At 47.6% G+C, this 21,559-nt stretch overlaps 7 protein-coding genes across 7 annotated transcripts; 2 read left to right on the forward strand and 5 right to left on the reverse strand.

Moving 5' to 3' along the window:
- Window positions 1–6: 6 nt before the first annotated feature.
- BDV27DRAFT_130685 (ubiquitin-specific protease OTU1) lies at window positions 7–1,486 on the reverse strand. Its single transcript, XM_032067467.1, has one exon. It carries the CDS (start codon window positions 1,229–1,231, stop codon window positions 248–250), a length of 984 nt encoding a protein of 327 aa, XP_031926067.1. The 5' UTR covers window positions 1,232–1,486; the 3' UTR covers window positions 7–247.
- A 766-nt stretch (window positions 1,487–2,252) lies between these two features.
- On the forward strand, window positions 2,253–5,535 carry BDV27DRAFT_130686 (putative RSC complex subunit (RSC1)). Its single transcript, XM_032067468.1, has 5 exons — window positions 2,253–2,501; window positions 2,577–2,739; window positions 2,826–2,894; window positions 2,959–4,230; window positions 4,312–5,535. The coding sequence occupies exons 1-5, from the start codon at window positions 2,329–2,331 to the stop codon at window positions 5,293–5,295; spliced, it is 2,661 nt and encodes an 886-aa protein (XP_031926068.1). The 5' UTR covers window positions 2,253–2,328; the 3' UTR covers window positions 5,296–5,535.
- Window positions 5,536–5,627: 92 nt separating this feature from the next.
- Window positions 5,628–8,430, reverse strand: BDV27DRAFT_130687 (putative spindle poison sensitivity protein Scp3). Its single transcript, XM_032067469.1, has 3 exons — window positions 8,010–8,430; window positions 7,773–7,894; window positions 5,628–7,661 (listed from the first exon to the last, which is right to left on the reverse strand). The coding sequence occupies exons 1-3, from the start codon at window positions 8,200–8,202 to the stop codon at window positions 6,288–6,290; spliced, it is 1,689 nt and encodes a 562-aa protein (XP_031926069.1). The 5' UTR covers window positions 8,203–8,430; the 3' UTR covers window positions 5,628–6,287.
- Window positions 8,431–9,458: 1,028 nt separating this feature from the next.
- BDV27DRAFT_130689 (putative TBP interacting domain protein) lies at window positions 9,459–10,728 on the reverse strand. The gene is made up of 7 exons (XM_032067470.1): window positions 10,632–10,728; window positions 10,542–10,580; window positions 10,442–10,451; window positions 10,343–10,355; window positions 10,244–10,286; window positions 10,118–10,180; window positions 9,459–10,031 (listed from the first exon to the last, which is right to left on the reverse strand). Exons 1-7 carry the CDS (start codon window positions 10,669–10,671, stop codon window positions 9,607–9,609), a joined length of 633 nt encoding a protein of 210 aa, XP_031926070.1. The 5' UTR covers window positions 10,672–10,728; the 3' UTR covers window positions 9,459–9,606.
- Window positions 10,729–10,802: 74 nt separating this feature from the next.
- On the reverse strand, window positions 10,803–14,314 carry BDV27DRAFT_130690 (putative chitin synthase activator (Chs3)). The gene is made up of 6 exons (XM_032067471.1): window positions 14,173–14,314; window positions 13,702–13,962; window positions 12,760–13,498; window positions 12,582–12,701; window positions 11,279–12,523; window positions 10,803–11,217 (listed from the first exon to the last, which is right to left on the reverse strand). Exons 2-6 carry the CDS (start codon window positions 13,809–13,811, stop codon window positions 11,206–11,208), a joined length of 2,226 nt encoding a protein of 741 aa, XP_031926071.1. The 5' UTR covers window positions 13,812–13,962; window positions 14,173–14,314; the 3' UTR covers window positions 10,803–11,205.
- Window positions 14,315–15,154: 840 nt separating this feature from the next.
- On the forward strand, window positions 15,155–18,374 carry chl1 (DNA helicase). Its single transcript, XM_032067472.1, has 7 exons — window positions 15,155–15,393; window positions 15,449–15,692; window positions 15,747–15,913; window positions 15,971–16,612; window positions 16,666–17,331; window positions 17,387–17,557; window positions 17,620–18,374. Exons 2-7 carry the CDS (start codon window positions 15,554–15,556, stop codon window positions 18,328–18,330), a joined length of 2,496 nt encoding a protein of 831 aa, XP_031926072.1. The 5' UTR covers window positions 15,155–15,393; window positions 15,449–15,553; the 3' UTR covers window positions 18,331–18,374.
- A 1,627-nt stretch (window positions 18,375–20,001) lies between these two features.
- On the reverse strand, window positions 20,002–21,170 carry BDV27DRAFT_159264 (uncharacterized protein; the record flags this gene model as incomplete). Its single annotated transcript, XM_032072840.1, has 2 exons — window positions 20,002–20,723; window positions 20,783–21,170. 2 exons carry the CDS (start codon window positions 21,168–21,170, stop codon window positions 20,002–20,004), a joined length of 1,110 nt encoding a protein of 369 aa, XP_031926073.1.
- Window positions 21,171–21,559: the final 389 nt, after the last annotated feature.

The raw sequence follows: 21,559 nt of genomic DNA on the forward strand, positions 1-21,559 counted from the left end.
TGAGCTCTAGAGGTCCTAAGAAGGTCGCCCAGCCACAAGTCCTATATGTCGACTACAGAATCACCACAATTGCCTTAGGCCCGGTTCACATATCGTGCGTTTCCATCCTTGTTCAAAAAGGCTTTAGAGAGTCGCCGTGTAGATCGTACGACCAGTCGTATTCCGATGGTGGTATATATCACTCATGATTCTATTCGGGCACTATGGACTATTTGAGAGTTCATCTCGCTTACTGCTACCGTTAATCTTAACTGGCCTCCCCAAAATTGTAATGGCCAGTCCGCGTTGCGTGCTGAGTGGCGCCTTTTTCTCCAATGAAAACCCCACCGCATGTATTGCAGCGAATACGGAAACCTGCGGTATCAGTATAGTAGTGCTTACTCTGCAGTACCTTACAGAGCTCTAGCGCTTTTTCTAGAACAAAAGGATCTGCAGCGTCAAAGACCTTGGTGTCAAACTCAGGAGGTGTATACGCATGGATGAAAGGTGGAGCGGACGGAGATAGCGCAACGGTATCATAATGTATACCTGAGTAGACTAAGATACAGCGAGTTGGTCGACCTTCGTTGAATCGATCAATGCGAAGCGTTTGTACATCGATTGAGCAAATCTCGATATCGAAATGCTTGCTGAGGATGCTAAGTTCGATACCTCCACCCCACGAATCCTCGTTCTGTATCCAGCGGCAATAGTCGTCTGGCTTCTTCTCCAGCACCGCCTCCGAGTAGAGGCCCGGATTTTGTTGAATAGTTTGTGCGACAACAGACCTCAACTCATTCATCGCATCCATACCCCCCATGAGAGCACTGCCCACAGCGCGGAACAGACACGAATTGTCATCAGGCATGATGCGTAAGACAAAGGTACCCGCATGCTCAAGAGATGGAATTTCGGGTGGATCATCTGAGATAGCGTCGCTAGATGTGTGTGATGTCCGATGCTTTTTGGGTGGCTCTTGCGAGGTGGGTATTAACCCCTCATTACTGAGGGGTGCTTCTCTCTTAGTTATCAGCAGTTGTTCCCCATCTAGCTTGAACCCTATATCGGAGATCTTCTGGTTTGATTGAAGCTCATCCAGCAGGAAATGTCTGAGATTGGGATATCCATATTTCACATCGTAGAATGTCAATCCAGTCTTATCCACAATCTGAGTTCGAAGTTCGTTCACGGTAGCACTATCATCAAGAGTGATAGTGGACTGTCCATCTGGTCCACGGATACGAAATCTCATCTTCAGGAGTGAGTACTGGTATACCAGACTTTGGTAATAAGGCAGGGAAGAAAGAAAGGAAAGCAGCGCGGAGTAGTAGCGGATTTGAGGAGATGGTAGTACCTGGTATCGGTAATGAGGATTAAAAAAACGGCATTCAGCTACTAGTGGGGCGAAGTGGGAACACAAAGAAAGAGGGGGAAGAGCTCTTCAGGTGCCTTCCTCCATACTACCGCTACTACTATCTCATATATACCCAACAATAGAGCTTTGGACGATTAGCCGAGACAATTATATTCTCAATTATTTGCGGAAGAAAGGAAGAAACAGCAATAGCCAACTTTTGGTTATCAGATTAATGATTGTACTCGAAACCCCACATACATACTGGAAGATGATATGAGGACACGCTAGTTGACGGGAGATTTCGGGCTACGTTTTATATCAATCTGGGGAGACACTGGGTTGATACTACGGAGTATACATATATCTGTATGTACAACAATAGATAGCAAGCCAAGTACTTGGTCGCATGCAGATGGTAAGCCATACCTGAGTGCATAATTATTGTTGGCACATTAGGCTGGTTGTTCCAAGTCTGCGGAGAGGTAATGTAAGTATGGACAGTATTTCATGTCCTAATACGAAGCACCTATTGATCTCATACTAGTACTCCGAATGTAGTCAGTAGTTATGTGTATATGAACATACGTATGTATACGCAGAGCTTTAGTATGATTGTATCACTGGAAATTTGTGGTGCCCTTTTAGTACTATAACTTAGAAAGGTATTCCCTTAATACTGTGTATCGGAAGTACTAGGTGTATTGTATGTACATAGTATATACATACTTTGTACAGAGTACATGATGGCTTAACTTACCAAATTTGTATGAGCTTGTACCAGGGCTCAATAAGTTACAACATTAATCGTAAGAAAACGTAACGTAACAAATCATGTATGTACCTGATGACTCAGCTGCGCGAACCTCCTCTATTGCGATTTGCGCGCTCTTCTCAGCATTTCTCACTGACAGAATAAATTCCAGCAGCTTCCGCTGGTCTGCTTGAAGTGTCATTGATGGTCTTTGGTCTTTGCGGCCGTGGTTTTCTACAACATGGAGAAGAAATCGGAGCCGTCGCAACTCCAACCCACACCTGAAGAGCTCGTTAAGTCAATCGAGGACGATGGGAAGGGTGATAGCGCTGCGACGGCTGAGGGTGTTACCGACGAACAATGGAGGTCAATGATGGATGTTGTCATGGCCATCTACGATTTCAGAGAAGAAGAGTAAGTTGCAGTGATTTCCTTAGATGATACACTAGTCACATTGCGAAGCTCACTATTCACGCTTTCAACCTTCAGTGGTCATGACCCGTCGAAACTTTTCCAACGCAGCGTTAATAAGCGCAATGTCCCGGACTATTACGATATTATCAAAGAGCCTATGGCTCTTAGCATTCTAAAGCAAAAGATCAACAAGAGGGAATATACGAAATTCTCTTTGTTCGTGCGAGACTGTGCTCTGGTAAATCAACGGCCGTCCTCTTCAGAGCGATTGCTTCCGCGGTGTACTAAAGCTTGCCAATGCTAACATGATACCTTTCCGCCTAGATTCCTCATAATGCGCAGACATACAACCGTCCCAAGTCTCAAGCGTATGAAGACGCGCTCGTGATCAAGGTCTGCAGAAGAATATTCAAGCCCTCACTGTAGTTTGCACTATTTTATTGATGTTGGTTTGTAGGATGTATTTATCGCCGAATTCCGGAAACTAGTAGATCAGGGGATCATCCCCCCAGAAGTTGCTGACCTCCCCGATCTCGGCGAGATCCCCGAGGCAGACCCTCTTCCAGAGGAGGAGGAGGAAGAGGAGGAAGACGACGAGGACGACGAGGACGAAGAGGACTCGGACGATGATGGTCGGCGGAAGAAAAAACGAGGCCCTCGTCCTGGAAGCAAACGAGATGGTGGAAAGGATGACGGCCACAAGTCTAACGATCCTGAGTTAAGAAAAAAAAGAGGACGACCGCCCCGTGTGGACACACCGATGGAGGCCAGGATCAAGGCTGTTTTGAAGGGGATTCGAAAGCTGAAAGGGCCAAGCGGCGCACTCAAAGTTCGACATTTTGAGCGTTTGCCTGATAAAGCTACATATCCTGACTATTATGTGGAGATCAAAGAGCCAATCGCTATTGATATCATTAAACGGAAGTCTAAGCGGAAGAAGTATAACTCCGTCGATCACTTCATGAGGGATATGGACTTGATGTTCAACAACGCCAAAGTATACAACCAACCGGAGAGTCAAATCTATAAAGATGCTGTGGACCTGCAAGTGGAATCAAGGAAGCTCGCTGAGATTGAGAAAAAGAAGCCAGACAGTGAGTACTTGATGGAGGATGGGCGTCTGCCATTACCGGACGGAATTCTTTACAAAAGCGAGCTATGGAAGGTTGGTGATTGGGTCCATATACAAAACCCTAATGATGTAACCAAACCCATCGTGGCCCAGATCTACCGTACTTGGCAGGATTCCGAGGGCGACAAATGGGTCAATGCCTGTTGGTATTACCGTCCCGAGCAAACTGTCCACCATTTTGAGAAGCACTTCTATCCAAATGAGGTGGTCAAGACTGGCCAGTACCGAGATCATCGGATCGAGGAAGTGGTAGATCGCTGTTTTGTGATGTTTTTCACTCGCTACAATCGTGGACGACCCAGGGGCCTCCCTCCTGATAAGGAGGTATATGTCTGTGAAGCTCGGTATAACGAAGAGAAGCACAAGCTGAATAAGATTAAGACTTGGGCAAGCTGCCTCCCGGATGAGGTGAGGGAGAAGGATTACGAAATGGACTTATTCGATGTTCCTCGGCGGATCAAGAAGATTTCGAGCCCTATTAAACACCTACTGAAGAGCGACGCAAAGGAGACAGATGATCTTCCAAAACCAACATGGGGAGCCGAGAACGCGCCGCCAATTGTTGGCGCTGTTCATCGTCGTCCGCGAGATGAGAATGTGAGTCTTTGCTATCTTGCAACGTCAATTTCAACTGCCCTGTGGATTATTATTGTAGCTAACAGATATTACCTCCCCTAGGAGTCCCCACCACCTGAACCCACACCTTCTCCACCCCCGTCTTTACCCCCACAGAATCTGCCTTGTGCTCCTGCTCGACAGGCTTCGATCAGCCAAACTCCACAGCGGCCTAGTGTGGATAGTCAAGGCAACACTACTGTAGCCGGAACCACTCCTGCACCACCGCGCTCGCCAGCTGCACCAATCCCTCCTGTTCAAAACGCACCCGTACCACTTCCTCCAGCGACTTATCAGCAACCTCAGTTACCCCCTACCCAAACCTATCAGGCCGCCGTCCAGAGACGCTCCAGTGGTTTTGTACAGCAGAGTCCACATCCCTCCTACCAGACACCGGGTGTCTCTCATCCGTACGCAGCTGTTCAGCCAGCACCATATACACCCTATCAGACGAACCGCATACAGGTTCCACCGGGCACAGTGTACAACCCCAATGCCCCTCGTCCGATCGAAGTGTTCCATTTGAGCGATGCTGCTAATGCTACTATCCCGGAAGATATTCGGGAACAGTTCCATTGTGACAATCAAGGCCACGTGCTATTTTTCTCTTCGCCGCCTCTGGATATTGTACCACCTCTCCAACAGAAGCTAGGTCACTCGCTCAAATATCTAGCAGTTAAAGAGGAGCGCCGGAAACTAGTCGAAGCGAAGAAGCGCAAGGAAATAGAAGAGCGAGCCGTGCAAGATCAGAGAGTAAAGCGTCAGCGGGCTGACGAGGAAGCGTCGCTTGCTGTTAGAATCGAGTCTCTGACTATGAAGGCCATCGGCACCATGGCAGATCACATCGGGACCGGCACAGAGATGATCTATCAGATGTTATATCATGACCAAGCGGAACAGGCTAGGCAAGCGAATTCCAGTGCTCTTGAGCAGAGGGTCCTTGCCGACCGTATTAATAAGGAGAAGATGAGGCAAATTCAGGCGCAGTCGAGGAGTGCGACCTTTGTCCCCCTCAAAGAAGATATCATGTGCATGGACGAGATTTGACCCTATGTTTTACTAAACAGGAAGGGGAATACAAGTTGTCAAACCAATCAATCAATTGCTGTTTTCTCTTAGTTACCCAAAATAATGCAGGCCTTGTTGATTCTTGTCTTCTTTTCTTTCTTCTTTGCGCGGGACATAGCTTCTTATGTAGGTAGCTGATTCAGTATCCACCTTCATGCACTTAGCGTGATTGATAGTCTGATGGTTGATTGGAGCTTTGTCTGACTATGCAGTTCTATGTAGATATCTTTACCAGAAACTATGCTCTGTATAGACAAAGTTGTGTAGGTGATTTTGTGAATATCTTCATGGGCATAAATCCTGTGAAATACGTACACACTGTTCTCCGACAACCATAATCACATTTTAGCAGGCACGAAACGCATGATTGACAAGACTGAGTGGTTACATGAGGTGAGAGAGAGAGCTTGCAAAGAAAAGATAATTGAAGGATGAGGGGATAGAAGACTACTAGGTAGACATACATGCATTTAGCAATCAGGACAGAACATTCACCGTCTTCTCTCTTAGTTCTCTGCTTTCAATGTCATGTCGTGAAAGATGTAAAATTCCGGAAGGACCGGAAGATATAAAAAATAAAATAAATATGATAAGAATCATCAGCAGAATGTTAAGCCTTTCCAATTCTCTGTAAACTCCGACCACGCCCCTGAATTATCCCGAACCTGGTCTAAGCCAAAAATATGCAAGACGAAAGAAGGTTGTACAGAGATTCTTGGAGATCGCTTATTTTAAGTCGCTCTATGCAAAATGCCTACCAAATGTGGCTGAGTCAGGCTTTTGATATGCTCTTCAGTAAAACCCAATGAGCGGTGTCGTGGGCTGGTGCCAAACTATAAAGCTGCTTTCCCCATGTCTCCCCTCATTTGGTGTGGCTTTTGTTTACCCTGATGAAAAATTATGACTTCTAATAAATTGGTATCAGAATGGGTGACTATCAAATCTTGGTTTCGCGCTTTCCCCAAAGGATATCAGGGCTGAAAGCCTGAGCTACTCGTCGGTGTAGAATCGTCGTCGTGGGACTCAGTTTTACTGGTGCTCCAGGAAGTACTACTCCGCTTGTTGTTTTCTTCTTCCTCCATGGAGAAAACCAAGTCGCCTTGCTCCTCATCAATCCTGCTGGTACCGACGGGCGACGAGACAGTACGGTCGAGACGGCCACTAGCTCCCACTGATGAAGAATGACGGGCAGCGCCAGGGTGAAGTGACATACCGCTAAGTTGTTGCGATATCATGGACGTCGACTGTTGCCGAGGAGTAGACACAAAGGGCGAGACGTCACCCGACACTTGCCGGCTTCCGATGGGGCCAAGGCTGGGACTTGCGCCAAAGTTTAACGAAGACTCACGGAGAGGAGATCCGACTTGTGGTAGTGAGGTGCCATGTGCATCCTCCTCCTTCTTCTGTCGTTGTTTCGCAAAAAGGGCACCAAATCTGGATGGGCTGGACGCCAGAGGCGAACCGACTTTTGAGAGACTGGTACCAGTCATACCAAGCCCACTGAGGTCACGATGACTTGAACTAGGCTCATAATCTGTGCGTGAAAGACGTCGTAGCCGCTCCTGCGGCGTCAGAACATCGTCGTGCAAATTGATAGGCAGGTAGTCCTCCTCCATCGGGAAATTGCTGTCATCCCAATCATCTAAGGCGGTAAGCCGCGGAACACTTGCAGAGAGCATTCGTGGTTTCACCGATCGCTGTGAATGCAAAAATCGAGGTCCCGGGCCATCCTCAGGAATTCCAGGAGGGGAAGAACCCATGAAAGAAGGAGGCTTCTTTAAATCCGATCCATATGCGGTATCGCGGAGATTTCGGAGCGCATCGGAGGGGGCGCCGGCCCTTTGGGCCGGTGGGGATAGTTCCAGTCCGAATTTCGATGGCATAGAAGCCGCTACCGGTCCATAACGAGCGGCGTGTGATATTCCTTGGCTATCAAAGGAGGCAGGGAGGGGTGCATCAAGAGCAGTTAAATGACGGTGATTTGGAGACATGGGAAATCGCATGTCATCAATCGGGGAACCATACTTAGAACCGGCATCTGAAGCCAAGCCCGCGTCGATGGTGGGAATGGCATCATATGGTTGTGGTGGAGAGTGTATGGCAGCATACTCCTCCTGAGAATGAACTTGAGGGCCATATCGGGGCTCTTGACCATTCATTCGCTGTTGAGAAAGGACGGAATTCGTCAAAGCTGAATCTTGATTCACATACGCTTGGGGATTAACCCGGCCACCCAAATTGAGGTGACTACCGCCCATTCCTACACCTGCGTTGGGTCGATTAACCCGTCGGCCATCAGGGAGAATATGCGCCAGCGCACACTTAGCTCCGAACTTGCAGTTACCCTAGGACCATAGCACATGTGATCAGCCATATCTATTCCCCAGTGAAGGGAGGAACGGGGTAAGGGCAACCCCAGGCATGGAAAAGTCGAAGTTTCTTCTGGGGATCCATACCTTCGTGAAGTATTTACACGGCGCATAGTCAATCGCAGCATCGGTAGAATGTAGGAAAGGGCAGGCAGGTCCCGCCTGACAAGCTCCTTGACGAAAGAATTTGCAGGGGACGTGCTTAGTATCTGTTGTCCATCATATGTAGATTAGCACTGGCTTCGCTTCGCAGGTAATAGGGTCCGCATGAGAGCGTCGTTGGCCTTATTTCTAGTTCAATAGGTACTGTGCAGAGTGTCTTACTGCTTTGATTGGGAGGGCTACGAGCAGCCATGTCAAAGCCTGAGAGATTGCGAGAATGGCCGTTCTGGATAGTTCCCGAGGGAACCGGAAGTGGAGCACGGTTTTTCATGTCGCCTGAAAGGCGATTATGGGCACGGGGTGTGTGGGAAGGTGGAGGTTGAGAAGGAGTATTGCGAGAGGCCGACACTTGCATGGCCGAGAGAAAGAGAAGGCGGACTACTGACTGGAAGCCCACAAAATCCGGAGGGGTTTACTATCGGGCGGGGTGGAGATAATAATGGTACTAAGAAAGTAGTTTAATGAGAAAGGCTCGTTTTTGAGAGCGGTCAAAGTTGATAACAACAGAAATTAAAGGAATAGGAGGGGCGAGGAAAAGAAGAGAGAGAGAGAGAAATAAAGAAAAATAAAAAAATAAGAAAAATAAAAAATGGTCAAAAAGGTACTGATGTGGAAAAGGTATTGAACGTTGGTTGAGTTTGCGACTTTCTACAGTTAGGTCGTTGACACCTTAATTCCAAGGCAATAAGGCCACCAATCCGAGGATCCTGGACCACGAATTGCCGAGTCAACGCCTCCTTTCTGCTCGTACCAAACAATTGAAGCGAGTGGGGAAATAAAATAAATAAAATAAAATAAAATAAAATCAAAACAAATAAATAAAGAGCAACACAAGGGGTAAAGGGGGACAAGAGAAAGAGACGAAAGAAACGGTAGAGATTGAGAATCTGTCCTTATCTCATCTAAGGCGGCCTCGACAGATAATACTTATGGGAGTGCTATTCCTTTGCCTCTTGTATGCGTATCTCTTGCTAGGTATGTAGTACCGTCTCACAGCCAACGGTACGAATTTGATAACCTCATTGTGTACCACGGTAAACATTGGCGTAGTTTTAAAGTCAAAGTGCCCCCGAGTATGTGATTTCGATATATTATCAACCAGAAGAACAGGTGCGACGAATGAAGATTACATTAAGAACAATCACTTATACACCCACACAATATGATAGTTCTCCACCTCCACTCTAGAGTAAGATCAATAGTCTCTTTCCTTCTCTTCTTCCTTTTTCCCACTTGATAAAGGCACATAGCACTACCAGAAACACAGACAATATACGATAACCCATCAGGTTGTCGTTAGACCTGTGGTACAATATATTATCAAAGATCGCGCGCGAGGACACTGAAAGTTATGGGACGGTCCCTCTGTTTCAATGTCTATACATCTGACAATGCTTGGGTGGGATATAGCTTTCTTCAGACCCCGTGTCCCACTTGCTCCTCCATCATTTATTTCATCACCCAAGGTTTTCAGGTGGAGGAGCTAGTCAATCACACAGCATTTCCCCACATCTATGTGGGCACTCGGTACATACTTTAGTACTTCAGAGTAGATGTACTGTAGGTACTCCCATTAGCGATATAAATCTGTATGAGATGGTACGTTAAGCACCGCACACTGGAAAGGAAACTGAGGAGAGGGGGTGAAGGGTCATCACCTTCACCTACATATACAAATATTGGAATCAAGTGACTATCGAAGGCCCTTCTAGCCCCAGGAATTCCTGTTCGTTACCGTGAGCAGTCTCGGAAAAGGTGGTTAACCAGATATTAATACCCAGAGCTCTTCTCGAGTCACATCTTTATCCACCATCTCTAGATATCTTCCCCACAAATCGCGACATATCTGCCTCCGCAACTTAACACGCTTCTGCCAGCATTCCCATGCTCTCTTCGTGACAGTTCTGTCTTCATCTACCTGTCCCGCACTGGTGCCCTGGGCTTGAGTCAGTATTGCGAATGTAGTCTCCTTTTCCACTTGAAGTTGGTTGATGCTCTCTTGGAGGTCAAAGGCCAAGGGTGTCGCACGCAGAGTTGTCAGCTCAGCTCGCGCCCTTTTTGCATAGCCTTTGAGGTCGGTAAGCTGTTCCTGCAACTTGCAAATGTGATCTTCCAGAACCACCCCCCCCTCTAATGTGCTCTCATCGGTCCCCTTCTGTAGAGCATGATAAACTGCCTGCCTCCCTAAACTCGAAGTTAGTGCTAGAACTCCATTATGTTCACCCACCACCCACTCTCCCCGGTGATACAAGCATGCAGGATTCACTAACCGGATGCTCTTCCTTCAATTTTCCGATTCTGATGTAGCTCCCTCAGGGCCTTTGCTGCGTATGCTTCGGGGTGCGCCTTTATTAAGATGTCTACTGAGGTCCGAACTTGGTATGGGGTTTGCTCACTTTTGGTGACTTTGTTCTGCAAATTTGCTGAAATGTCTGTAGCCTATATGTCATCAGCTGCGAGGCAGTTGTCTGATAGATCCTCCCGGAACAACTTACTGAATAGGGACGACTGCTCTTCTGGGTTAGCTACTAGGCTGTCAAAGAAAAGAAGGGGAGACAAGAGTATTGTGTTTCAGTGCTCGATTGGACCCTTACTTCTGCTTCCCTAGGTTTATGGGAGTGATGGATTAGTCTATCATGCCCATAAGAAGGCTGGGCAGTATGGGAAAAGACCGAAGGAAAGATATTGGCCTACGGAGATAGTCCAGAACCAAAGTAAGCCCATCGTTGACAGCTGCTTGGGGTTAGAATACCCGCGAACCCATGACCTGCGTGACGAACTCACTGCCGTTCGGCGTCTTCTCACTTTGCCCTTTCTGTCTCATGCTGGTAATGAGAAGAAAATCAAGGATCTACCAAGTAGTAGTAGACGGGAGTCGAAGGACAGGGAGGGAGGGGATGATGATGATCATGCTACAAGCAGTTACCACTGCTCTGCAATACAAACACACGAGCATCACGTGGAATATCCCACGAGAGTGGGGAGCACTGTCATTTAAAAAATATCTATGTAAAATGATCAGGGACTCACAAGGCTGGGCAAAAAAAATAAAAATAAAAACTCCTCGACAAAAAACTGCCAGCGGCTAATTATTCCAAATATGTTTAACAAAGGACTGTAAATCGACCGCCAACTAGATTGCAAGATCAAAATAGGGGATAAGAGACTCAGTACAATTAAGAATGCGCAAGTCAAAGGAGGTATCCAGCTTGTCAACCATACCCCTCCTATGTCTCGAGTCTTTCGCTATCGGAGCGCATGATGACGAACTGAATCCTCTACCACCCCTGTCCGTAAGCAACTTTCCGGATAAAAAACAAGTGAACTATGGTGCAGAGTCTACGACGACTCATGGGTATCACATGACAATCTATGATGGAGTCAGTCTTCGTAACATAATAAAAAGCTAATGAAACGGATGAAAGGCATACACAATCATTGTCCTTTTGTGCAGTGGGGACCCCCATCTCCTCAAATGTCTTTGGGCCTTTGCCTGGTAAACCGCTTTGAGACTTGGCTGGTTGTGCTGCAGGCTTCTGGCTGATCGAGGCAGATACAGATGACGGTTTTGGTGTTGTCGAGGATGCTACAGGTGCGCCTGGAGGCGGCATGGATTCACTACGCTGGGGAAACGCTGCAGAAGACGGAGAGGTCACTGGCTTCGGGGAGCCCACAGGGCCGCCTTGAGCGGAAACAGGCGTCCTCACGGGCCGCCGATCAGGCGGTGTACTGTCAAGGCGTTGGGGCCGTCTTGAGTTTGGAGATTCAATCGGTGCGGAGTAGCCAATATCTAGCTTGGGTGTTGCTGACGTGGGGCTTGCTGGACCGTTGGTGGTGGGTGTCACAGGGGCAGGAGAGCGATACCCCATCGGCCCAGGTCCATAAGACGCCGCACGGTTATAGTTAGGAGCGCTGGTGCGAATGTTAGGGTTGATGCCAAATGCCGAGCTTGGCCGTGGGTCAGGCACCGAGTAGCCTGGCGGGTACACTGGCCGAGCCCTGGAGGGTGGCCGGTCGGGGTACGGAGCACTTGGCGGGGGGTTATCTGAAAGACTCATCCGGGAAGGATCGGGCATTTCAAGATTCTCCGAAGTTGATTGCACGGATTCATTGCGCTGGTGAGAGCCATAGCGTGACTTGATTCGAGCGATAGCAACCTGCTCATGATCCCTTCGGGACAACGTCTTCGAACGTGAGATACTGTCAATTCGACTGGTAGCATCTTTGTTTCCGTTTGCCGCAGCTTTGGCATACCAGCTTCTGGCTTCCTTGATATCCACCTGAACGAAGATACCGACTTCGTAGAAGTATCCCAGGGCGAATTCCGCAGTTGGGAAGCCGCTCTGAGCTGCACGCTGAGCGTATGTGAATGCCAACTCGTCGTTCTTCTCAAAGACACCCTCATGCCCACAAAGGAACCATTTACTGATGGCCATTTCCGCTTCTGGCTCTCCTTGTCGGGCGGCCAATGCGTTGTAATGCAAAGATAACGCCGGGTTAAAGTCGCAACCTAGTTGACACAGTTCATATGCGGCGCCCATCTTGACTTGGGCCTTAGCAAATCCGTGGTATGCAGCTTTCTCGATATTTACACGAGCGGCATTAACATCAAGGGGAAGGTAATTCTCCGGGACGCTCACTTGGGGCAGCTCCCGTGCCAGAAGCATGCCATAAACCTGCAGGATACCGAATCAGATTGGATAGTGTGTAAGTTGGTTTCAGGGAAATACACACATAGGCACCCTGAGGCGCATTCTCATCGCAGGATTGCGCAGCTAGCTGGATATAATCAAGACCCGTTTGATAATCTTGACGCTGTCCATGCTGGCCCAGCAAGATCATCATCCCAAGGCGCTATAACCTCGAACAGTTAGCGCGAGCCATATAAATTAGTGATGGAGATGTAGCGTACGTAAAAAGAAGCAGAATCGGCAAGAGCAACGCCTTTCTCGTAATGCCGGATGGCTTTTTCGGGCTCACCAGAACTCTCGAACTGCATCCCCATGCGATACTCAGCCCTGGCATAGCCTTTCTCCGCAGCTCTTGAATAAGCTCTGAATGCTTCCTTTTTATCAACGCGATATCCAAATTTCCCGAATTCCAGCCACATGCCCTTGATGAATTCGGCTTTGGGATGGTGTTGATCGGCTAAGAAATTGACGATGTTCATCGCATCGACCTTTAACTGATGCTCCACTTGCGGAGTTTGGGGGCGCGGGGGTTGGATTAGAGACAGACGAGCCTCATCCTGCACGGCGACCTCGACATAAGCTAGGGCGTCCTGGGCCCAAGCCAATTGCATTTCGGGGTCATTGGAGGAAAGTACTGCCATCCGAGCCCTCTCCAAACTCGCTTCTCTCTGCTCATCGGTGGGGGGCACATTTGGAGGGGGGTTGCGTAGGATAGGGAACGGCGAAAAATTAGGAGATTCCATGGTATCGTAAACGGCGGATTGTTCGTAGTGGGCAGTGTCCTCGTAGCCGGCAGTGATGGGCTGTCCCTGGACTACAGCGGCAGAAGAAGTCCTCTCGGGAAAATGAGACCGATCATATTGTACAGGAGCATATTGGCTACGATGAGGGCTTCGAGCTTCATGCTCGAGGTGGGCAATATTGTCCTGCATAGTCTCCGGAACTTCAGGCATGACTCTGCTGGTAAGATAAAGTGTGTCCAGGTTAGCAACACACCCATCCACTGTAGGGAGCGGGGGAAGAAAACTAGAAAAATAAAGATGCCAAAAAGCAGGCGTAACTGTAGAAGATTTCCTGTTTCGGTTGATGTCTTCCTTTCTTTCTAATTTTATTTTTTCCCCCTTCCTTCTCCAAATCAACAACTGGATGGGGGGCTGTCTTACCTTTGGGGAGAAGGGGATATAACTTCTGGCATGTAAAAGTCATCCTGACCCCCTGGATACCATGTAGCTCCCAGCCTTGGCTGACCGCGACCTTGCGGTGGTCTATTCATTGTCGGCGTATTTTTCTTCTCTTCCTCTTTAATAATTTAATTTTTCCTTCTTTTCTTCGAGGGGGTTTTTTTTTTTTTTTTTCTCCTCCACCCCCCAGAAAAGGACAAATAATTTGAGAGAACTCCCTGGACTATTGGGCTTTTCTTTTTTCGTTCTTGTCCTTCGTTGGTCTTACCAATTATTTTGGGTTTGAGACTCAGACTAGAGCTAATAATACGATTAGGCTCTCACGGTTCTTCGGTACGTAATCAAAAAGAGAATAAAAAGAAAACAAAGAGGGCCATCTGTGGGGGAAGTTTTATTGCCGAAGGACCCAGGCAAGACGGCGACAACACGTCGGAAGAACTTCAGGGGACCTACTCGTTATCTAGCGAGAAAGAGAGAGGTACCAGGAAACCCACTGGTGACAAGAGTTTACCCAGTAAGAACTGTCAGACGAAAGAGCGAAAATCGAATGGAGGATGGGGAAGAGATGGAGGAGGGTCCTAAGTGTTGAATCACAGACGTATCGTACGTATCTTAGTATGGACTGGGTGGGGTAAGAAGAATTGATAATTGATTACTATAAATTGGACAGTATTTTTGACTTTCGTTCTCCTTTCCCCCTCCATGGTACTCTGCAGAGGAAAATGTCAGCTTACCTGGTACTGGTAGTCTGGTACCTGTGTAAAGTACATACATAGAACCAAGCCTACCATGTGCTCTTGTCACCCATACAGGTGATGACTAGACCGGCAAGTAAGAAACAAAACTAATAACCGTTGCTCAAACAATAGACCAGTATGGAGTACATAACCATCTTTTAGATAGAGATGGGTACATAATGGACAAATTCTTCTATGTTAAATAATTCATACAGAGTAACTATATATTTGTTTTATCTCAAAAGAAAACTTGGCACTTCTTGGCATATGATTGCCTGCGTACTGAAGATTCGTACTCCGTATTCGTTGCTTCTTCAGAAGCAACTTCGGAGACCGCAATAACAGCTCTTCCGCTCTTCTGCGCTTCCCAGCCTCTGTTGAAAACATACGGAGGACGTACTCCGTAGTTCTTCCTTGTGGGTCTTTAGGTCTCGATAATATTGTGAACTGATGTTATCATGGACAGGTACGGAGTACAATAGGTGTATGACCTGAACTCCTTTGTATGTACTATGGAGTCTACTATGGATAGTGGACACAGAGTGCCTAGTGCTCCGGAGTCCCAGACAGCACGAAGTATGGGAGGTAACTTATCTTACCGCCCCCATTTTCACCTCTTTTTATTGCCCAGGCTTTCTAGTATCATCTTCCCGCCCCCCCCCCCTTTCGGCTTTTTTTTTTCCCTTTCCTTTTCGTTTCCCTTTGCCCCTGCTCCTCTTCGGCTAGCACAATGGACCCATACTGAGCTTCGGCCTCTGATGTACTACTCCGTAATACCTGTTGAACGTGTGACCGCTGTCTCCTGCAAGAATCATGGAACTCCAGGCAGAAGAGTTCCACCATCCTTACTCGCCATATGATATTCAGCTCCAGTTCATGCGGGCCTTGTACTCTTGTATCGAAAATGGTAAAGTGGCTGTCTTTGAGTCCCCTACTGGTAAGTTGGCCTTTCGTTTTGAATTGAGGCTCTTCTGACGCCTCTGGTGATATAGGCACTGTGAGTTAGACTTTGGACTAGTTGTTGATGCTACTTCCATTCTTGGTGGATATCTGCCGCTGTAGAAGTAACCAAATGTAGATTAGCGAAAGATCTAAATATGCTGACAATAAGCACTTGTTCGATTACTGAGACTTGTCTGCACCAGGGAAAATCTTTGAGCATAATATGCGGCTCTTTGACTTGGTTACGAGACCATAAACGCAAAGTTTTCCAGGAAACTGTCAACAACACTACATGTTAGACTATCATTTGGGCATTACAGGGATATGGTCTAATACATAATCTCGCAGGTGATGACAGTGAACCGGAATGGATGCTGGAGTATGCAAAACGGGAATCCAGTCGCGCTATTTCGGAAAAGAGAAAAGAACTTGAGGTACGATTGGCAAAAGCAAGAAATAAAGAGGAGAAGCAAAAAGTTGCTTTGGATAACTCGAGCGGACCGTGCAAACGACAGGTATGGTAGCTATCAGTTTCGTGAGTAGGCAAGGTCCTTGCTGAAATGCTGGCTTAGAAGCTCGATGTGCCTTCTAGGGCTTCAGATGCACAGACCGAGGATAATTTCGCATTGGATGATTATGACAGCGGAGGCGAAGAGAAGAGTTCCTCACAGAAACAGTCTGATTATTCAAGTGGTCTTTCCACTGGCACGCTAGAGTTATTGAAACGTTTCCAACACAAATCCTCGGCACATCCCAGACAAGACGAAGATTATGAGGATGAAGATATCAAGATATTTTACTGCTCGAGGACACACTCCCAATTAACACAATTTGCAAGCGAATTACGAAGAGTCAATATACCTTCGAGCATACCGAAGGACTTTAGTGAAGGACTGGCGGACCCAGATGGACTCCAGGAAGGTGTGAGGTACTTATCCCTCGGGTCTCGGAAAAATTTGTGCATAAACCCTCGAGTATCTTCCTTGGATAGTATAACAGCAATCAGTGAACGCTGTTTAGATATGCAGCAGCCAGGTGTTTCTGCAGAACAGAAATGCCCGTTCCTACCGTCAAATGAGAATGAGGCGCAGGTTTTACAGTTTCGGGATCACGTACTAGCCACAGTTAAGGATATTGAGGATATAGGGAAATTAGGGAAGAATATTGGAATATGTCCCTACTACGCGTCCCGCTCAGTCACCAAGCATAGTGAGGTGGGTTGCTCACAGAACCTGTATGCTGGACACCCGTTGCTAATACTTGAAAGATCGTGACGCTTCCGTATCCCTTGTTACTTCAGCGGTCAGCTAGAGACGCTCTCGATCTATCCATAAAGGGTCATGTCGTTGTTATTGACGAGGCTCATAATTTGATGGACGCTATATCCAACATCCATTCGGTAACAATCACACTCTCGGAGCTGCAAACCTCTATATTCCAGTTGACAGCATACGCACGAAAGTTTAAAACTCGACTGAAAGGAAAGAACCGAAACTATATCGCACAGGTTATCCGACTTGTTACCTCGATAACCGACCACCTCAAAACAATTCTCGAAAGAAGTCAAGCTCCCGAAGGTCCTGTCCAGCCATCAGACCTCATGTCTGGGAAAGGCGTCGACCAGATCAACCCTTACAAGTTAAGTCGATACTTACATGAGAGTAAGCTAGCGAGGAAGGTTGATGGTTATGCCGAATTCTCTCGAGAGCAAGCAGACCGTCAAGCAGACAGAAAGCCTTCAACACCGGTCCTATTCCATATACAGAGCTTTCTCCTACCATTGATGAACCTCTCAGCAGAAGGTAAATTGTTCTATATAAAGGCCCAGGGTGATATTCAGTTAAAATATATGCTCCTCGACCCAATGAATCAATTTCGCGAAATTGTTGACGATGCAAGGGCTGTTATATTAGCTGGTGGAACTATGTCACCTGTATGTTAGTTTCTAACTGGCACGCCCTGTTCTCATTAGTTGACAAGACATACAGATGACGGACTACATAAACCATTTGTTCCCGTACGTGCCGTCGAGTCGCCTGGATACCTTTAGTTATGGTCATGTCATTCCCCCAGAGAATTTAATCGCACAAGTCCTAGGTAAAGGGATTACAGGTACAGAATTCGACTTCACCTTTGATACACGGGATTCAGAACGGATGGTATGGATTCTTAGCTTGGGTAATCCTTCTATTTCCACGATCTAATCCATGCATGTGCACAGGTAGTTGACCTGGGACGAACTATGGCTGCTCTGTGCCAGGTTATTCCAGATGGAGTTGTTGCCTTTTTCCCAAGTTATGACTATCTAAGTCGAGTGTTGAGCATATGGAAAAGACCCTTTGCAGGAGAGAAGAATCGTACTGTCTATGACTTGATTGAGCAGAAAAAGACTATTCTGCATGAGTCACGAGATATGACTATGAGTATTGAGGGGCTTTTGCAAGAATATGCAAGTAATGTTGGGACAGGACGAGGGGCCTTACTTCTTTCCGTGGTGGGTGGGAAGTTGTCAGAGGGTATCAACTTTTCTGACAGGTTGGGAAGAGGTGTGTTGATTGTTGGCTTGCCCTTCCCAAATATACGCAGTGCAGTTTGGCAAGCAAAGATCCAGTATGTTGAACAAAAAGCCTACAAGGAGAACTCGGGCTCCGAGGCAAACCGGCAGTTGGCCGCAAAAGCTGCGGGAAAGGATTTCTATGAGAACTCCTGTATGCGGGCAGTCAATCAGTGTATTGGGAGAGCTATTAGACATCGTAATGATTACGCTGCCATCGTTTTGATGGATAGACGTTACGATAAACCCGCTATACAAGGGAAACTGCCCGCTTGGATCAAACAGAGCATGGCGAGCAGTTCCGCTCTGCGGCCAGCTGGGGCAACAGTAGGTAGTCTTTCGAAGTTCTTTGTGGCACAAAGGACCAAACAAGCATAGTAAATATTAATTTATACATGCTTAATATGAAGGCTTCTTCCTTAGAAATTATTGACCTTTCATCTTTTCGAGTACTAGATACAAAGCGATGCGGCTCACGTGAGGAATGCCAAGACAGGGAGGGTTGACCCTACTTAGGGCAAGCGAAGTTAGCGCACAATCTAGAGCCGCCGCCTCCAGGCCTTGATTTCAACATCTGAGCGACCAGCACACACGATCGCATCCCCCATCGCCAAACACTCAGACCGGTCTTGTCGAGTACACCACCGTCGACAAGATGCCTACCCGTTTCTCGAAGACAAGGAAATCGTGAGTTGAAAAGCTCTTTCTTTTATCGCTTAGGGTGATCGAACGTTCTTGTTTGTCGTGGTGAAATGCGACAGGCTAATTCCGGCTCCTATATCGAAATTATCAAAGAATGGGAGAAGACGAAGCTGACTTGTATTTATTTCTTTTATAGCCGCGGTCATGTATCCGCCGGTTACGGTCGTATCGGCAAGCACCGCAAGCACCCCGGTGGTCGTGGTATGGCCGGTGGTCAGCACCACCACCGTACCAACCTCGACAAGTACCACCCCGGTTATTTCGGTAAGGTTGGTATGAGGTACTTCCACAAGACCAACCAGCAGTTCTGGAAGCCCGTGATCAACCTCGACAAGGTACGTGGAGTTGCGAACATTGCCGTAGACAACGATGGACGGAGATAAAGAGGAGGATCGGCTTGCATGAAATGCATGTGGCATGAAAAACAAAGGGCGCCGTAAAAAAAAAAGATAAATCAATTGGCAATAATGAAGGAAGCAAGAAATTTACCATGGCTATGATGAATATGTAACTGATTGGTGAACTCTTGGTTTAGCTGTGGTCCCTCGTTCCCGCTGAGCAGCGTGACGCCTATGTGAGCGGCCAGAAGACCGACACTGCTCCCGTTATCGACCTCCTCCCTCTTGGCTACTCCAAGGTTCTCGGCAAGGGCCGCATCCCCGAGATCCCCATCGTCGTCCGTGCCAGGTACTTCAGCCGTGATGCTGAGCGGAAGATCAAGGAAGCCGGTGGTGTCGTTGAGTTGGTTGCTTAAAATGTGGATTACGGTGCTACCTAGAGAAGGTCAAGGTGCTGCGCTGGCTGTGGTCGGCGTAAATTGAGGCTCGGTTTCTTTCGAAGGGAATAAGGACTCGAACATGGGAGCCGCGGATCGGGCACAGGGATCCGTGTATTTACAAAACCAAGGGTTTTTGTTTGTGATGAGCATAGCATAGCCTCCGGACACCCTTACGATCTCACTATCTCACAAAATACCATAAAGGAGGATTTCTTTTCGCTTTTTCTAAACCTAAAGCCGTCCCAGGCAATACGACCCTTGGCAACAATCGCTGTAAGATAGAAGCAGAACCTTGCCTCCTGGATTTCAGAGATCCGCCCTTCCTGGTTGGCTGTATAGTTGCTGCAACGCGTCTAAACCAGGTAGCACCTCTTGGAATTACTCTTTTACACGTCTACTGTTTTATCTACATACCATACCCATATGGAACAATGTCCGTGGGCGGCAAGGCCGCTTCTCTTTAGGCACATAGGCTCGGGCGCATGTTAGTATGGGGGTGCTGATATCAGATGGTATCGATCAGGATCACATTGTCTATCATTGTGCACTTAAGCCGCTCTATAATCCAATTATATCTTGGATTCACGAACAAATCCAGACTTCCTTGAATCCTCGTCATTGGCAGCGAGAGTGTCACTAATGAACCGCACTGCTTCGTCAACCATCTTGGGCGTCACCTCATGCGCCGCGCTCTCGTCAATAACATCTTCTAGAGTCACCGCACCCTTGGAAAACCAGCCGTTGGGGGAAATTGCTTCTTTCAGCCAAGTTAAGAAGGCCTCTCCCCGATGGTATGGAACCAGTTTATCCACACCGCCAGAAAGATTAAGTATCCTTTTGCCTGCTAGGCAGCGGGCCAACAGCGGTTGTAGAGCCTGCTTCTCTTTCTCATCCGGCTCCGGCAAGATACGGTTCCGTAGAGGCTCAACACTCTTCTTCTTGTCCATATAGTTCAAGAACAGACTGGCCGGGTCATAATTACGGACGGTGTCTAGGAGAGACACAGGAAACGCCTCAGAACCCAAGAACTGAGAGCCCGGCGGGTCACTGCTTGTCCATGCTGGGAGTTTCGACAGTCTCGCACGATCGGCCATGAGATTCACATAGTCGGGACAACCAATGATAATCACGCCGGCAGTAATACGCGGCTCGTGTAGAATACAGCTCCACGCTGCATGCCCACCTAGGGAAACACCAAGTACGAGGTTTTTGGTGATCTTGTGCTCGGAGTGAGGGAACACGAAAGATGGGAGATAATCGATCAAAAGGGAAACATCCCGTGCAGTGCCCTCTTAAGTTCCAAATAAATCAGATGTGGGAACCTTCATTCTCAAAATGCGGAGCACTCACGAAAGATGGAAAACATGTCCTGCGCATGACGAGGGTTGCCCTGTTTCCATGCCTCATTTCCGATGGGATCAACTAGTCTCGTGCCGTGGTTTCGCTGATCAAATGCGACGGCGATGAGGCCTTTAACAGACTGGCTATTATTGGCAGGGCTGGTCTTTATTCGGCTATTCCAGTCCGTGATGACTGCTGTAGCAATTCCCGCCATCCGTTCCTGAGTCGCTAGTCGGGGGTGTAGCAGCCAGAGGCACGCAACCTCTGAAGCTTGGGCAGGTAACTCATTAAGGCCAAATACTGTAGTAAGTATTCCTGCGACTGGATATGTCTTTTGCGATACGGGTGACGGGATCGTGCGGGGTGCGGCATCCAAAGGTTTGAGAGGGTCTGTCATATTTCTCTCTCCCTCTCTCTCTCTCTCTCTCTATATTCCTGTTCTTTATTTCTATATATATTTTTATAACCTGTAAAGGTGAGTTGAAAAGGTAGAGGAATAACACGAAGTTGAGTCCCAAGGTTTGATGAGCAACAGTCGAAGTGACCTTAGCCTTCCTTATATCATTAAGCTGCTACTGCGGAGTTCAAAGCCAAGAACTTTAATCATATTCCGTACCTCGGTAGAAAATGGAGCACAGCCAGTGGCTGTTTTCTTCACCAGCCACAGCTGTCCTGCTTGTTTAACCTGCTGCTAAACTACTAGGTCAAAAGTATTGCAACACCCGGCTTCCCGCCTCCGAGCCGCCGTTTTTAAACCTCAATATCTCAACGAAATTAAAAGCCTCT

The sequence above is a fragment of the Aspergillus caelatus genome (genome assembly GCF_009193585.1).
Source record: "Aspergillus caelatus strain CBS 763.97 unplaced genomic scaffold BDV27scaffold_126, whole genome shotgun sequence".
NCBI classification, from domain to species: Eukaryota; Fungi; Ascomycota; class Eurotiomycetes; order Eurotiales; family Aspergillaceae; genus Aspergillus; species Aspergillus caelatus.

What these genes read in the sequence shown, in the direction of transcription:
- BDV27DRAFT_130686 (XM_032067468.1), top strand. Translation starts at nt 2,329, where the DNA reads ATGGAGAAGAAATCGGAGCCGTCGCAACTCCAACCCACACCTGAAGAG. An exon ending in TACGATTTCAGAGAAGAAGA is followed by an intron (nt 2,502 to 2,576) that starts GTAAGTTGCAGT and finishes TTCAACCTTCAG; the next exon opens with TGGTCATGACCCGTCGAAAC. An exon ending in AAGACGCGCTCGTGATCAAG is followed by an intron (nt 2,895 to 2,958) that starts GTCTGCAGAAGA and finishes GTTGGTTTGTAG; the next exon opens with GATGTATTTATCGCCGAATT.
- chl1 (XM_032067472.1), top strand. Translation starts at nt 15,554, where the DNA reads ATGCTGACAATAAGCACTTGTTCGATTACTGAGACTTGTCTGCACCAG. An exon ending in GCGGACCGTGCAAACGACAG is followed by an intron (nt 15,914 to 15,970) that starts GTATGGTAGCTA and finishes ATGCTGGCTTAG; the next exon opens with AAGCTCGATGTGCCTTCTAG. An exon ending in CAGTCACCAAGCATAGTGAG is followed by an intron (nt 16,613 to 16,665) that starts GTGGGTTGCTCA and finishes AATACTTGAAAG; the next exon opens with ATCGTGACGCTTCCGTATCC.
- BDV27DRAFT_130685 (XM_032067467.1), bottom strand. Translation starts at nt 1,231, where the DNA reads ATGAGATTTCGTATCCGTGGACCAGATGGACAGTCCACTATCACTCTT.
- BDV27DRAFT_130687 (XM_032067469.1), bottom strand. Translation starts at nt 8,202, where the DNA reads ATGCAAGTGTCGGCCTCTCGCAATACTCCTTCTCAACCTCCACCTTCC. An exon ending in TAGCCCTCCCAATCAAAGCA is followed by an intron (nt 7,895 to 8,009) that starts GTAAGACACTCT and finishes GATGGACAACAG; the next exon opens with ATACTAAGCACGTCCCCTGC. An exon ending in CGTGTAAATACTTCACGAAG is followed by an intron (nt 7,662 to 7,772) that starts GTATGGATCCCC and finishes CTATGGTCCTAG; the next exon opens with GGTAACTGCAAGTTCGGAGC.
- BDV27DRAFT_130690 (XM_032067471.1), bottom strand. Translation starts at nt 13,811, where the DNA reads ATGAATAGACCACCGCAAGGTCGCGGTCAGCCAAGGCTGGGAGCTACA. An exon ending in CCGATTCTGCTTCTTTTTAC is followed by an intron (nt 12,702 to 12,759) that starts GTACGCTACATC and finishes TCGAGGTTATAG; the next exon opens with CGCCTTGGGATGATGATCTT. An exon ending in ATGCGCCTCAGGGTGCCTAT is followed by an intron (nt 12,524 to 12,581) that starts GTGTGTATTTCC and finishes GGTATCCTGCAG; the next exon opens with GTTTATGGCATGCTTCTGGC.
- BDV27DRAFT_130689 (XM_032067470.1), bottom strand. Translation starts at nt 10,671, where the DNA reads ATGAGACAGAAAGGGCAAAGTGAGAAGACGCCGAACGGCA. An exon ending in TGAGAAGACGCCGAACGGCA is followed by an intron (nt 10,581 to 10,631) that starts GTGAGTTCGTCA and finishes AACCCCAAGCAG; the next exon opens with CTGTCAACGATGGGCTTACT. An exon ending in AATTGAAGGAAGAGCATCCG is followed by an intron (nt 10,032 to 10,117) that starts GTTAGTGAATCC and finishes CTTCGAGTTTAG; the next exon opens with GGAGGCAGGCAGTTTATCAT.